Below are 17,093 nucleotides of genomic sequence, written 5' to 3'. Positions count from 1 at the left end.
CAAAATTGTCAAAATTGTCAAAATTGTCAAAATTGTCAAAATTGTCAAAATTGTCAAAATTGTCAAAATTGTCAAAATTGTCAAAATTGTCAAAATTGTCAAAATTGTCAAAATTGTCAAAATTGTCAAAATTGTCAAAATTGTCAAAATTGTCAAAATTGTCAAAATTGTCAAAATTGTCAAAATTGTCAAAATTGTCAAAATTGTCAAAATTGTCAAAATTGTCAAAATTGTCAAAATTGTCAAAATTGTCAAAATTGTCAAAATTGTCAAAATTGTCAAAATTGTCAAAATTGTCAAAATTGTCAAAATTGTCAAAATTGTCAAAATTGTCAAAATTGTCAAAATTGTCAAAATTGTCAAAATTGTCAAAATTGTCAAAATTGTCAAAATTGTCAAAATTGTCAAAATTGTCAAAATTGTCAAAATTGTCAAAATTGTCAAAATTGTCAAAATTGTCAAAATTGTCAAAATTGTCAAAATTGTCAAAATTGTCAAAATTGTCAAAATTGTCAAAATTGTCAAAATTGTCAAAATTGTCAAAATTGTCAAAATTGTCAAAATTGTCAAAATTGTCAAAATTGTCAAAATTGTCAAAATTGTCAAAATTGTCAAAATTGTCAAAATTGTCAAAATTGTCAAAATTGTCAAAATTGTCAAAATTGTCAAAATTGTCAAAATTGTCAAAATTGTCAAAATTGTCAAAATTGTCAAAATTGTCAAAATTGTCAAAATTGTCAAAATTGTCAAAATTGTCAAAATTGTCAAAATTGTCAAAATTGTCAAAATTGTCCAAATTGTCAAAATTGTCAAAATTGTCAAAATTTTCAATATTGACAAAATTGTCAAAATTGTCAAAATTGTCAAAATTGTCAATATTGTCAAAATTGTCAAAATTGTTAAAATTGTCAAAATTGTCAAAATTGTCAAAATTGTCAAAATTGTCAAAATTGTCCAAATTGTCAAAATTGTCAAAATTGTCAAAATTGTCAAAAATGTCAAAATTGTCAAAATTGTCAAAATTGGCAAAATTGTCAAAATTGTCAAAATTGTCAAAATTGTCAAAATTGTCAAAATTGTCAAAATTGTCAAAATTGTCAAAATTGTCAAAATTGTCAAAATTGTCAAAATTGTCAAAACTGTCAAAATTGTCAAAATTGTCAAAATTGTCGAAATTGTTAAAATTGTCAAAATTTTCAAAATTGTTAAAATTGTCAAAATATTCAAAATTGTCAAAATTTTTGTTACCCACGCTTTAATTCTAAAATAGTTACAGTTGTTGCATAGATTCAGGGGTAAAAAGGGTCATCAACTGATGGATTCGACCTGATTTCCTTCGAAACTGATTTTTTTTTTCATTCTATTCGATTACATGCTAACTGAGCTTTCTGAACCGGTTGTTGTCCTTCAGCGCTGCCTCAACAACTAATTCAACCGGAGGTGTACCTGCTTACTTTTATTCTACCAAGGTCGGTCAAGCTTTTTTCCTCCTCAGAACGACATACTTGCGTAACGGGTTTCCAATTCCACATTAGCTTTTGATTTTAGGACCTACATCAGCCCATGCATACGAATAAAAATCAAAAGATAATTGTTATCAAATCAAGTTTATCGATAATTTCTTATTTTTCGTCATCAGCTTAGTTTAATCGGGCGAAAAGTAGGTCTGCCATGGTTAATTAAAAAATTTAATGAATCTCTTCCGATGAGAGGATCTTTCTTTCCTCGCTCGCTATCTCTGTCAAAAACTGACAAATTCAGCGAAAAACCGCAAAACTTCCGCTCATGTTTACTATCGAGCGTCGGATCGGGGGCCAAAATTTTATTACGGACACCGCAACATGAATTTTGATCACCATCATTAGCATCACCATGAGATGATGAGCGATGACTTGCCACTTTTGCCAACAACTTATGCACAACACGCAAAAAAAAACAAACCAACAGCAACGCACGGCTCTCGCATTGGGCTCGCATCGTAAACTTTTACTGCACCAGTTTTCGCTTCCAACCCAGCCTCTATTGCTCCTCCCAATCTCTATTTACCATCCTAGTTCGTGATGGCTTATTTTTCCCTCCTGAAGACGTCGGTTGTTGGGCTGCTCTTTTCGTCTTTCATTCATTCTTCAGCGCATTTTGTTGGCAATAAACGTTCATATGTTTTTGCTTACTGGCATCGAATACTTAAAAAAAAGTGATACTGGCCCGGTCAATCGGTGTGATCTGGTCGGTGGGATGTGGTCCAAATTTCATCGACCAGCCCCGGCGAGTGAGGGCTTGATAAAATTTACGTAATTCGATTGAATGTGCTGTGCGTAATTTGCCTGTTTACAGCTGCAAGCGTTTAATGAAACTGCTCCACATTGCGAGATTTTCTTCCGGATCTATAAATTGTGGGAGTTTATCTTTCATAAGCAGCCTATTTTAAATGTATTTGGAACAAGTTAGTGTATCAACAATCTACAAAGAATATTCAATATTTGTTACCTTAAAAGTGTTTTTGACTCTTGTATTTTTTTATTATTTTTTTTTTTTTGTAGTTCTGGCCGTTTTGAAATTTTTTTATCATGTTTCATGAGAAGATGGGATTGATTGCGTCTTTTGATCAAACGAAAATGAACATCAAGAAGGAGTTGAATATCAGCAGACATTTAAAAATCTTGGCAGGAATAGTAATGCTCAAGTTTCGGAACTCTTAACTTCGCTAGATCGAAAACAACAACAGCAAGCACCAAACGGAGTTCAGAGAACGAGAAAACCCCCTACAAAAAAATTGACAAAACAGCAACAGAAAAAATGCCTAGTCATGATTGGTTGCAGAAAACCTTCAAAAGAAAAATAGTAGTAGGTACCTTACTACATTCCACTGCTGCAACTTTTATTGACACTGAAAAAGTCGATCGTCGGATCGTCCGGTTGAGACTTCCTGTGAATGAGCTTTTTCCGACCAAACTAGTAAATCACGACCACCGAAAAATCGTTCACAGGCAACGCAAACACGTCAACCTCGAAAACGATCGATCAATTTAATAGCCTTTGGACGAAATCATAAATCCGGTTCGATTGCTTTATTTATACCCTTCAAGAGCACACGGATTGGTCTCTGATCGGATTAGCCAGCTACGCGAATGGAATCGTGTTAATCCAGAATGCTTGTTTGTTTGTCTATCCCGTGTGCAGATTCGTTTCCATACGGATCCGATCGGACTGGCTAGATTTTGAGAACCTTTTCAAGGTTTCCGGGGCCGCGAAATCAAGTTCAAGAATCCGAGTGTCGCGAATCCGATGAACCGTGTAGAGTTTCGGCCGGCTGCGGCGTCCTCGTCAGCTAAGCGCTAAGCGGTGAAACTACCAGAAAACCGCAAAGAAGTTCCAAACAGCACCACCCCTAATCCAATTGCTTATTGGCGGGGTCCGGTCTAGCCTAGCTAGATGGATGTTGGTGGTGCGACAAAACGACGACTAAGCGAACTAATATCCAATTAAACCCACCTTGGACAGCCGTGTAGTTATTGCCGGCCGATTCTCATCAGACCGGGGATGGTTTTGGGCTTAAACACAACAGCAACAACAAATGGTGTGGTCTTTTTTATTTAGTGTTTTTTTTTTTTTGTTGCCACCACCTTACCAAGGTCGATTGACTTAAGTTTCTTTCCTCGTCAAAAAGGCGCAAAAACAGTCACTACATACGTAGGTACTTGTAGATCGAGTCAAGTGTCGGGTGATATTCAAATGAAAAAAAACATTCAATTGAAACTGAACCTGCAATTTACATTTCACGGTATGTGGAAAACTTAAATGCCCCCGTCAGTGATGATTTCCTCCGGTTAACGGTAACAAGAAACTTGTTGACAATTTTCGAAAATATGTTTTTTTGTTTGTGTTGATTGCTTGTTTTAATTACTGACTATCTTAACTAGCAAGAGTTTCTAAGCTTAAACTTACTTTGCCAGACTACAGGAACAATTTCAGGCGCATAAATATAAGCCCCCTCTAATTGATGTCCGGGTTAGTAGAAATCTTTTGAAAGGTCTTGAAATTCTATCATTTGAAAGAACTTTAATCAATTCAGTATACTATTTCTTCAGTTTGACTTAATCCTTCCATAAATCCATGGCTGTAGGAACAGGCGAATTTTATGGGATAAGCCCCTCCAATGAAGGGTCATAAACCCTTCACGAGATGTGCTACTCTATACAATGTAAAATTCTTATTCGCGTTTTGATGAAGAACCAGAAGAACTACGGACACATCCACACTTCACTCACTTTTTGAGCTTATAATCTCCAGGTTGATTGAAATACCTACTTATTATATGAAATTAGTATGCTATTCTCGATCAGAGATTCAATCCCACTTACAGTTCACATCTTCACACAACACCTGATAAAAATTAAACTTTCCACTGCAATCTTAAAGGTTATCTTAGAGTTAAACAACGAATCTTTAACTGAAATGCAACTACAGTCACTTTATATTATTCAATCAAAAGAATTTTAATTTTGCAGCTCCTACAGCAGCTATACAGCTATACAGCAGCTATACAAAATTTGGGAAAAGTCCGGTCCAGCCCGGTAGCTCGAATTTCGTAGAAAAAGCTCGGGTTTTGCCTGGATTTAATCACTTTATTTGCAAAACAAGGCAAAAACCCAAGTTTAGTTTCCATTTTTTTTTTTTTGCATTCAAACACAAAATTTTCTAAGCTTAATTTATCAAAATAATCAAGAACGATTTCCTAGAACCAAAATACATGATTTTAATCCAGCTTATATGTTTCGGTGAAAAACAATTTTTTTCAAGTGTTTTTCTTTTTGATTTTTGTTGAGTGAATCATAGGTTTTGGTTTTTAGATAGAATAGCCAGTATTTGCCATACCGAACGACGTGCGGGATAAGTTTTGGCAACCTTATATAATATATATAAGGTTGCCAGAATTTTCTCGCAATCATTTTATCTAAAAACCTGGTAAAATCCGGGCATTTGATTTCAAAAAAATTCCTACTCATAACCGTTCAATATCCGGGTAAATTCGGTCATAACCCAACTCATAATTCAACAAAAATCGGTCATAATTCAACAAAAATCAAGAAAAAAACACTTGAAACAATTTTTTTCATCGAGACGCATCAGCGGAGTTTAATACCGTATTTTTTTCACCTGGAGACAACCTAGGCTCGCTCTAACTGCTGTCATCGTGCTCATTTATTGCTCTAGAGGCAACCTACACGGAAAAATTGAGTTATTCATAAAATGTGTTGCGATTACACCTTCAAAATAACTAATCGGTAGTTGCTCAAAATTTGTATATCCTCAATTCAGTTTTGAGTAGTTTTGGGTTGCCAATATACATTTTTGAACTAAAAATCGATTATGCAGCTCTGTATAAAAAGTTTGCTGTTGTTGGAATCTGTTGAACAGGGATGTTCAAAGCTAATTGTGAGCTTTTTTTGCATTTTAATAAAAAAAGATCAAGAAGAAAACAATTAATAAGTAGAAAAACATTCATGGAGGTCCGTGAATTAACTTTTTAGAGTTAAGCTATCAGAATTCGGTGGAAATAGCGGTACAAAAACTAAAAAATCTACTGGTATGCTGGAACATCGCGAACGGAATCCTGCGAAATGGTCGAGACAAGGTTTCGGGAAAAATCAAGGACTAATTTTGGAAAACTAAAGCGGTGGATTTACCGGAGAGTCTTCCGGTAATCTGAGGGCGATTCTTTTGCGTGAAGGCGAAAAATAAGCTAGCTGCGGTCATTAAAAATATAAATATGAGACCGAACAACATACGGTTAACGACAGGCACTGTGGTTCAAATCACACGGAAAAAAATCCGTTTCCTGGGTGTGGTCAATTACAGATTTTTAGGTAAGAATTCGGTCTTTATTTTACTAAATGTCACAAAACCATGTCTAATCGGTTCAACCTACATCACGATTTCAGAAGCTGAACTTGATTCTCTGGAATTGGAAAAAAATATCGAAAACTATAGGATTTCACTGGAGTTCTATTGGCCAATCCGAACCCTATCCTCGAGTAAGACCATCGAGCTCTTTCATGCACCATTCTTCTGTGCATCAAAATCTGATAATTTTTTTTTTATCATGAATCGAAAGGCTACTGGCTCGGAATCACACTTCGACGACTTTGCCAACAAGTTTATCAGACATCTCGCAGGAATCGAACGGGAGTTTATAGAACGAGCTGAAGGGTATTTCAATCAAGTATCTAATCATAGTTTTAAATTGTATCATTTAGAAAATGCGATAAATATCTGGGCTCCTCGGAACTCTCCCTTAAAGATAAACCGAAACCGGACTGTGTCTGGGAGCGACGGCGGTGGATTCTTGAAAAGGGAGCCAAAATGGAACCGAGAAATTGATCTCTGTACTGCATTCCCATCTGTACAAAAATGTGAGTATTATTAAAGTAAACAAGTCCCATAATAGATAGGATCATGCGTGGTATTATAAAATAGATATTAAACTTCCATGAGATTTGGACTGTAAAATGAAACTAAAATGCAGTCTGATATCAGTTTTTTCCTTCACTTTCCAATCTTTTGAATAACTATTGATTCAACACCCTGATTTTGCTTTCTGATATTTTGGTTAAAAATATTCATTAAGTTTTGATTTTATCCACAGCTAAAATCCATCATGCAAGCTTGAGAGAACAGGTCGTTGAATTTTGGTCAGCTTATCGGAACTGTTCTAAAAGGTATATTTAAACTGCTAAGAGATAATCTTAATTTTCAATCAGCAAACATTAAGATTCCAATATAACAAAGTCAAAAAAATAAATTTTAGTTGACAATAGAGCTGAAATATTTTCAATTTCGAAATTTCATTTTATTTACAAAAATCCTATTTTTTAGTTAAATTAATTTGTAACAGTTGTGACTGATTTGTTTACTATAACTAATAATAACAATTATTCAAAACTCTTTTTGCAGATTCTTCTTTCCATTTTGGCATTTGGTTTGGTGACATAGACGTGAATCGGTACCAGTTGATATTTCAAGTTGAGCTAATGGTTGCTTTTTTATTCCTGCCGAAATAAAATTGAAAAGAAATTAAAAACAGTGTTCCGGCACTCGGATGACCGGTTTATAAATTGAATCGAGAATAAAAATTTTATTGCTACGCAGAAGAAGAAATTTTTGTATCTTTTTTATTTTTTTGAGAAATTTCATTAATTTTTACTTTTCTGAAGAAATCTTGAAAATGCATGGGCATCCCCATGTCAAAATATACAGAATTGACTAACTGGCTGAAAGCTTTCGATTGTGTAAAAGCTTTTTGCTCACGCTCTGTGTAAAGCGCCCAAACATAAAACTAAGTGGAGACACTTTTCTCGAATCTGTATGAATTTTTATACAGAACAGAGTAACTTTGTTTACCGTGTAGGCTCGCTCGAAAAACGGACGAAGTTGCCCTGAGAAGAAAGCCAGTTTTGCGAGAAGTTCACTAATACTCTCAACGTTGTTGTCAAAACATTAAACAGCTGTTTTTGACTGAAAGCAAAACAGTTGAAATAATGAACGGGAAAATGATCATTGCCGCGATTTTGAACCTCTCAGCCAAGCAAAATCGTACTTTCTGCTGTCCAGTGCAATCCGGACACGAAAAAAGGCAATCCGGATGTGAAGAACCGAGTGAAGAAATCCAGAAGGGAAAACAAAATGACAGCTGCATGTAAACATTGCTCTCGTTCTCACGCACACCTACGTATTTGGACGGTTCCAGAGCCAAATCCGGAATCAAAAAAAAATACGCCATAAGTCATACTTTAGGCTTCCAAAAAAAACCGTTCATATTATAAATATTTGATAAATTTGCAAAATTCCGTTTTTGGACGCAAATACAAAAAATAATAATACATCAATTTGAGTATTTATTTGATTTTACAAAAAAAAAGTTTTCAAACCCGGGCAAATTCCGGGCATTTTTCAATGAAAACGGGCAACGAGCAACCGGGCTGAACCGGATATTTTCCAAATTTTGTATCAACATTCCGGGCAAGTCCGGGTAAATGCGGACAACCTGGCTAGCTTGCTCTATAAAGTTGTGAAGCGAATTCACTCAGTTTGATCATAACAGGGTCGTGCACTGAATTCACGTCACGAAATTTGAAGCTATTCTGAACCAAATTTCAAGTTTTTTTTCTAACTTTTTCCTTATTTGCCTCGCATTTACATAACAACATACTGAGGAAAACGTTAAAATTACTACTATTACTACTTACTACTACTATATTTGAAAATTCACCAAAATAGAACCACTTTCTTCAACCCTTATTAAGGAAAATCTAGTTTTTTTTCCTTGATAAAAAGCGACACTCCACTATTAACACAGGAAGGCCCGCTAAACCATGAGATCGCACCACATCCGATGCGATACGGCTTCGGATCAGGGTTGGCATCAGTCAACGTCATTAGTCAAATGACTGTGACTGTTGAGCCTCTTGGTCCGTCAAACTCAATTGACTGTTCCTTAACGACCAGTCACTTCGTTTGCCAGTCATTCATTCCCCATTCATTTGAAGCTAAAATAATAACCTAGTCAAGCAATCGCATTCAACCGACCGATGACGAAAAAGGAACGCATTTATTATTATTGTTGCTCCTGCCAGCAAGCCGAAGACGACCGAAAAGGAACAAGAAAAGCATTTATTATTATTGTTGCTCCTGCCAGCAAGCTCGTTTTCAGTTTTTTATTGCTATTGTTGCTCTCTGCCAGCAAGTCGTTCAATTAGTTGTACCTGCCGTCAGCAGCCGATCGAAGTGTGAAGAGATTTGCCAGTCAGTCTCAGGAGAAATTTTGACAATGTGTTAGGAGCTTCGCCAGTCGATGATGGAGAAATGTTGATTGTTGTCGTGCTTTATCCGTCATGCGAGTAGTGAGGCTCCGTCAATTGAGAACAGTGCCGGTCGTTTGATGAAACAAAACTAGTCGAGTCAAGCGTGACGGGCGAAATTTGCCATCACTGCTTCGGATCATCCTATAACAGCTTTTTACATAATATTTTCAATAATTTCACTCCTTAAACAAACAAAATATTTTAATTTTCCTGACGGAGAAAAAAAACGTATGCGCTGCCGTCAAGTCAACGCCTACTTATACAAAAAATTAACCAAATGATAAAGACAGTTTTTAGAGCGTGTTTTTTGTTAATATTGGCAAAAAATCAAATTTTGTGACTTGAATTCAATTATTCGCGTTGTTGTAACTCTGCTGGATTTCAACCGATTTCTATCAAATTTAATGTTTCAGAATTATCTCGTCATTTTCAGAAATAGGTCTTTATTCTTTTTGTTAGAAAATGTCTTTCTATCCTCGTAAAAATCATAAGTTTTCTTTTTTGTGACGTAAATTCAAGAATGGACGCAAAGGAGCGTTTTAAAAATTTATTTAAAAAATCTTTGAAAATATCAACCAATTCAAAATTCTAGGAAAATTTCCTTCACTTAAAAAAAAACAATCATAATAGATCTTCAACCCAATTCAATGACTGAAAGTTTTCCAGTTTTGTCAACGTGATTAGATTGGCAACACCCTTTTTATCAAACAATTGCCCCCAAAACAAAATTGTGTATTTTCTTATTGGCGGTGCCGATTTTTCGCCAACGGAGCAAAACGACGTCACCCTCACTTTTACGACGCCTCCACACCGTCCCCAGTTATTGTTATTAGCTGTTATTCAATGTGGTAAGAGTTTTCGTTAGACGCAGTCGGTAGGCAGGTAGTTGGATAACTGGCTGCGATAATTCAGCAGGTCGCTCCCCAACAATAGATCTCGTTGAGCGCGTGAAAAACCAAAAAAAAATACTTCGGTCCAATGCGTGTCTAGCGAGCGTCTATCGAGCCAACTACCCATCGCATAGGTAGATATGTACAAGTATTTTGTTGCAAAGTTGTAATGCACCTCACCGAATGTAGGCGATGTACCTGTCTAGAGCCGATTGATTCCGCAGGGTGAACAGATTAATACAACAGGCGCTTCATTGGCCCAATCGATTGGTCGCTAGCTAGGGTGGATCCAAAATGTATTGGAATGAAAAGACAGCAATGCAAGGTTAGACAGTTGAAAATGTTCACCTTTCAAAAATTACTAACCAACTTAACTGGTGTTCTCAAAACCGAAAGACGATTCATCGAATAGATCAACCCTCGTACAAACCTCTCTGATGACGACGACGGCTCAAAGTCTAGCCGACACACCGGTAACAATGTGGCTAGGAATTCTTTCCGTCAAAATCTATCGAATGTGAAGCAAAAGGATAATCTTCCTATGTATGTATGAGATCGCCAGCGCCGATGTAACACCTGAGAAATCATAATCTCAGTTGTTAGATTAAGTAGCCTATATTGATCGTGGAGCACCTCTATAATGAGATAATAACAACTTGATCAATTGCGTTCGTTCAGAGAAGCGAGCGAAAAATGGATAACTCAAGAGGAAGTTGTTGTTGTTATTGGAACGGCTGAAAAACAAAAAAAAAAACGATTGATTTCTGCTCGTCGCGAGAAATAATTAGATTAATGGTGTCTAAGAACAATGAGACCGGTGTGGAGACGTATCACTTCCGAGTGACCAAAAATAATTTTCGGTTATTTCAATAGCTGAAATATGGAACACTCAATTGGAGATGCGAAATTATCCGTTCTTGATACAGGTGATTATAGTTTAAAGTAGATCACTGAAACAAAATACGTTCCAACGTAGAATAAAGAATTCCCGGAAAGAAGTAAAACAGTGGAATTGGATCGATGATTAATCGTACACAACGATTAGAGTTAATCTCATTTTTTTTTACGCATTGCAACATACCTACTTTAAGAAGTTTTTAACGGATAAACACACGCAGGATCTCAGTTCAGTGGAAAGAAATCCATTCGGTGTTTAGTGAAGCGCAAACCAAAGATTATTATCCCTACCTTGACCGAGATTCGGTACTTTAATTAGTTCGCTTCAATAAAATTCTGCTATTTTTGATGTGATTTCAATTTTCTTTGCTTCCAGATTGATATTTTTAGTTTTGTTGTTTTTTAATGAGAAAAATTCTTTAAAGAAACCAGTTCCACGTTTCATGCAGTTTAGCTTACGCGTTTACCTTTTGAATATTAAAAGTTAGTAAGGATCCTTGAAGAGTTTTTTTTTGAAAGTTTGCATAGGATTATGCCATCAATCATTCGCTAAAAATAATAAACTCACGATTGAGTTGAGTTGAGTTATTTGTGGTTATTGTGAGGTGAGAACAAATTTACAATTTTGGTGGCAACGGCTCAGGGGGCCGACATTTTCACGAATTACGAAACAGCGTAGAATTGAAATGACAACGAGTAAGTTAAATTCCCAAAAATGGAATGACATTTTGAACTATAATTTGGATCAGTTGTTCACAACTGTTGATCTATATGTATGTATGTATGAAGATAATCCACCATGGGTGCACGGATTCACCGCAGTTTCGACAACGTATGCGCTGAATTGCATTCTTTAGATCATGAGTTCGGCTAATCTTCAATGCAAACCACCTCATACGCAACACCATGGCTTCGTGTGGGTGGACTGTCATGTAATTTATGTATGTTTTGTGTATACGTGGGTCTTATTTGAAGAACGAGACAATCAGTTTCGAAACTGTATAAGATTCATCACATTTTCAGTGTAATGAATCTACGACAGGTATTCTGCACTCTTGTATATACCTGGCAACTGATTGAACATTCTTATTATATAGTTAGTTATTAGAGAAAACACATCTTAGCTGTCGGCCACTTATGCGATTTGAACCCAAGAGTTTTCTTGCCGATACCGAGAATCTAACCCAGTAAGCCTGACATACCAAAACCAGACTCGCGCCAGCCTATCCACTAGACCACATCGGCGCTTAGTTGTTCACAACTGTTGATCTATATACATAGATAAAAATGGATTTCTGTCTGTCTGTCTGTTCCCTATAGACTCGGAAACTACTGAACCGATTTGCGTGAAACTTGGATTGAACTTGGCGTGAAACTTGGGGGTATTGGAGGCCGGGGAAGGTTCCTATTATGGTTTGAGACCCTTCTCCCTCACAGGAAGGCGGAAGGGGCCTTCCAACAAAAGACGAAGGGTTGAATAACTCGTGAGCCGACCATGCAAATAGAAACAAATTTGGTATGATAGTGTATTTGGTACCCCTTCCTTCTTCCAATGAGGAAATAGGAAGCACGGAAGGGGGCTCCAATATAACTTTTCGCACAATTCGAGCATTAATCAAGCAATCGGAACCAAATTTGGCATGCGAGGGTATATGGGAAGGAAGATTATTTTAATGATGGTTTGAGACTCCTCACTCTTTCCAGTGAGGTGATAGAACAGGGGGAGGGTCCTCCCATACATTTTTTTTGCAAAATTCGAATACTTATCAAGCAAATGGAACCAAATTTGACATGGGTGGTTATTTGGGTACGAGAAATGTTTCTATAATTATTTAGAACTCCACCCTCCAAAGTGGGGGGAGGGGGTTTTCCATACAATGTAATGCATTATTGGATAAATAATCATGCAAATGAATCCAAATTTCACATAGGTATAATGCTACGAGCCAAGTTTCTACGAAGTTTTGAGAACCATCTGTCCTTTCCGGGGGAGGGGGAGGTGGAGGGATAGTAAGAGGAGGAGGGGGTCTCTCTTTTATGCATTACTCGAGAAATAGTCAAACAAAAAAACTTTCTCTAATACTTTCCATCACCTTCAAAAAAAAAACTTAATTTATCGAGACCTCTCTCTCTCTCTATCCAACGGGAATAGGGGAAGAAGGAAGGGGGTTTTTTATAAAATATTTTTGGATCACTCGAGAACTTATTATTCAAATAAAATAACAGAGAGTATTTAAGTAGAATTTTTTTTTTCCATGATTGTTTAAGGCTTTTTCTCCCTTTCACTGATTCGATAGGAAAGAAAGCTCCCATACAATTTATTTAAATAACTCGAGTGCTAATCTTGCAGATGGTAACAAATTGAGAAGAGTATTTATTGAAAAATCAACATCATTTTTGTTTCTTCTGTGGAATCGAGCTTACAAATGGTTTCTGTGCCAATTTATAAATTCCTTAAAGCAAATTTTCAGCTGATGAACTTTGTTCAAGACCGTAACTTCGTACCTAATTAGGCAAAAAAGTTATTAACTGTTTAACACGGGTATGTTTTTTGGCATTGAAAAACAATAAATTCAATTGACATCACTGCTGGGTGCATAGCGAAGTATTGCATGACCTGGGGGAGGAAGACTAAAATTTGCTGTATCGTTTTCTGTATCGTTTTTTTACTGCTCGGCAAAGCCAGCAATTGTTGAAAAGATTTGTAATCGTTCAAATTTTAACTTTAGATGATCAGTTTCGTGTAGCGAGTCATGTAAATCAGTTGTTTAGGTGCTAAATTTAGATTTGACTTTATTTTTAGAACAACCATTAATCAAACCATTTTTATTTATCAGCTTCAAAACTTTGACGAAATTTGAGCGACTCAATACGCCTGATCATGCAAGAATTTATCAGAGCAAAACAAAACCTAATTAAATCATTGTTTTATGCAAAACAAGTGCTTTTCAGCATAAACAAGTTTTATTAAAAATCTCTAATTATGAAAGTACCTTCGCACTGGTCGGTAGATTGATGAGAGAAATTTGACGTTTGAAAGATTTTTTTCTTTTTTTATTCAGTCTTCCTCCCCCAGTGCATGACTACTTTTTATGAAATACCTCGTTAGGCACCCAGCAGTAATGTCAATTGATTTTATTGTTTTTCAATGCCAAAAGACATGCCCCTATTCAACACCTAATAACTTTTTTGTCTAATAAAATACGAAGTTACAATCTTGAACAAAGATGTTCAGCGGAAAATTTTCTTTAAAGAATTTTTAAATTGGCACAAAAATTATGTTGATTTTTCAGAACAAAATGTTCAATTTTCTTATACGAACCTTAAAGTTTATGTAAACGTTACTTAAAAATTCTGCAAAAAATCATGGATGAGTTTTAAACCAAGCCGCAGCTTTTTAGACCCTAGGGTTTAAGAAATTCAAAAATGACCCCAAATCGACTCAGGAACATGAAATTTAAGTTTTTCCCAAATAACTTTGGTCCACTTCGACCAATTTCTATTAAATACGGTTTTTCTTGAAGCTCAAACTATGATAAATATCTCATCGCAAAACTGCATTTAGATTTGTGTTATGATAAAAAAGTTATTAAGCTTTAAAAATATTTTTTAAGGATGATATTCATCACTATAATTGGGACACTGCTTCTAACATTTTGACGCAGCATTAACAGTATTACCCTGAAAAAAGTTAGCCCATTTTTGAAGCCTAATAACTTTTTTATCATAACTCGAATCGAAATGCAGTTTTCGGTTGAGATTTATGTCCTAGTTTAGGCTTTAAGTATTCAAAACTTGTACTAGGCCTAGGATCAATTTTAGCCTACAGCGCATAACATTTGACAAGTTTGAAATTTCCCATACAAGTTTGGAGCAGTTTAGTTATAGCTGGAAAAAGGCAAAAGAAAAATCTCTTTTTAGAATTACTTCATCAAAACGCGGTCAGGAATCCGCTCTTGAAGCCGTTCAAAAAATATGCATTTATTTGTGTTGAACATAATCTTCCCTCAAACGTTCATATACGTCTTTAAGTTATATTTCCAAAAAGTCATGTAAAAAATATTATACGATATATCAAAATACAAATCTTGGTAAAACGTGCTCCTAAATCATACATTTTTTTAAAATTTCTTTATTATAAAGATTTTCAGCTTTCAGTTGGTTCTAAATTTTACATTTTTTTTCTATTGTTTAACATCTTATTTTCTGCAAAAATTTGAGAACGCAGGGAATTAGTTTTGTTGTTGAAAAAACCCTGGGATAAATCGTCCAATAGGATGAAAATTCTTTAAAAAAATCTTTTGTAGAATATTTAGGCATTTTTTTTAAATATAGGATTTTTATAAAACCAAAAAAAAGAAATAGACTAGAATTTTTTTTTAACTTGTAACAATTTTCACTTTTGCCTTAAATCATGTCAGCATGAAATATTCCGAAGAGGAGCATTCAAGTAAACATTGATGATGTGAACGGTGGTTCTTCGTCAAAAAAAAGTTCAGCGAGATTTATATTTTATGGGAACAGCTAAGAGTCAACAATCCAAACCACTTATCAAAAATGCACCAAACAGTTGGGCATTTGGAAATGCGCAATCAAATGTAGATGTAGTTAAAGAAAGGCCAAGTGGATGTAATGGATGCTAACTATCGCGCTACGACGGTCAAAAACTTTCATCTTTTTATCACAAGTTGTAGTTTTTAACACTGTTGAAGTAGAATGTTCGTTAGCTGTACTGCTTAAACATACTCTGGAGACACTTTAAAAATTTCAATCAACAGTTTTGCAAATTAATTTCGACTCAACACTTCTGCAACATTACCACCCCTTTCCAATGCTTGTTCATTTCGATTAACTAATCAGCATGTCATTAATTTTTGGACAGTTTTCAATTAATCCACCGAATCGGAAGTCACCTGTCCAAACCAATCAGGCAGATGACGAAAAGTTGAGCATTTATTTCAAGGGTTCAAGTTTTCGAACAGCTTAGAAAAAAAATCTTCAAGACAATCATTAGGTAGCTACCTAAGCATATAACACTTGCAGTCGGTAGCACAAAAAAATCCTTGCCACCGGCCAATTGAATCGGCAATCGTTTAAATCATCAATCACGCGATTTGTGGTTTTTTTTTTCATAACTGCTAGGTGGAAGAAGGTGGGAGGTTGAGGTGACGTTGACAACATCACCCCTCGATTGCACCGATTTAATTTATTTCTTTAACACACATAGCACAGTTCGTTGCCAATCATCTGTTGAAAGAATGTATTTTAGATGTGTCTCTCATGTATTTTGTATGAGAGACTCATTAGTGGGTTCGTAGAATCGTACGGGGAATGCACATCATCTCGATTAGCACGCTTCATTGATCTACTTGAAGAGGGCTGGTCGGAAAATGCATGAATGAACCATTAGCCACTGCCATATCCGTTTGTGTGCTCTTTTGGAATTGAAAAATTAAATGTAGGCATCGTTCTACTTACAACCAAAAGTAAGACCAAGGACCTCATTTTCGCTGTTCGATGGATGCTGCGGCTATCCTAACATTGGCTGGTGTGAACTTCGTTCTGCCAGAAATGCATCCACAATCCGTGTCGATGGTTCAAACTTCCTTCCTTCCTTCCGTCCTTCCTTCCTGCCGCTCAGCTCAGCTGCTATACGTTTCAGTTTCTTCGTTCACTGTGGCGAGAATTTGCATAATTTTGAAGGTAATTACTCTTGGCCGGCACTTTGTGCCGTTTGGCACTCTCACTGGTTCGCGTGTTGCGTAATGAAGATAATTTTCAGATATTGGTTATTAAACACTCTTGTTGTTGTTGTTTGTCTCACCATGTACCATGGGTTGTTGTGCTGCAGCTTCCTCGATAGACGAACAGACAAAAAAATAAACCGAAAAACCAACGACTTGAGTTGAAAACAAAACCAAAAACAAAATCCGATACCCCACGCTTGCAGCAAAGCTCAGCTGTTGCTGATTCCGCTGCTAAGATTGAAGAAGACGGTGCACGCACGAAAACTCACGGTTGCGATTTTCCGAGGCGCAAGCAAGTTCACGCGTCAATTGTTCGGAGGAAACTACAACAAACGCGCACGATCGATAATTAAAATTGATTAGAGGCTCCGTCGTCCGTCCGGTTGAAGAGAAGAATGGAATGGATAGGATAGGATTGGATCAAAATCCACAAAGCACAGAGCACAAGCTCAACAGCTGGCAGCGTGCTCAAAAGTTCGTTACAGACTGACAGAATTGGTTGGCCGATCTTCGGCGTGCGCTCGATACCGGCACTTGATCGAGGAGTTCGGTGTTCAGGAGGTTCGAAGCCAGTAGTGCGTTTTGGTTTAGTTTGTTTGTTTCTTTGCTCCGTGGTTTGTGTAGGATCCTATCCGGAGATCAAGCAATAGCGGTGACGGAACGTTGCCGGTATTGCAAAAAAAAAATCAATGCATTTT

The 17,093-nt window shown here is 36.2% G+C and overlaps 1 protein-coding gene across 1 annotated transcript in view; it reads right to left on the bottom strand.

Moving 5' to 3' along the window:
• LOC129739898 (uncharacterized) overlaps window positions 1-16,892 on the bottom strand; it is a 35,083-nt gene extending 18,191 nt beyond the window's left edge. Inside the window, exons 1-2 of the mRNA XM_055731438.1 lie at window positions 16,473-16,892; window positions 16,127-16,322 (exon numbers count right to left, since the gene is read on the bottom strand). Coding sequence (XP_055587413.1) covers window positions 16,127-16,153 — 27 coding nt within the window. The 5' untranslated portion in view covers window positions 16,154-16,322; window positions 16,473-16,892. The remainder of the gene's footprint in view (window positions 1-16,126; window positions 16,323-16,472) is intronic.
• Window positions 16,893-17,093: the final 201 nt, after the last annotated feature.

This window comes from Uranotaenia lowii, chromosome 1 (genome assembly GCF_029784155.1).
Source record: "Uranotaenia lowii strain MFRU-FL chromosome 1, ASM2978415v1, whole genome shotgun sequence".
In the NCBI taxonomy this organism is placed as follows: Eukaryota; Metazoa; Arthropoda; class Insecta; order Diptera; family Culicidae; genus Uranotaenia; species Uranotaenia lowii.
This window is presented reverse-complemented; position numbering and strand designations above follow the sequence as displayed.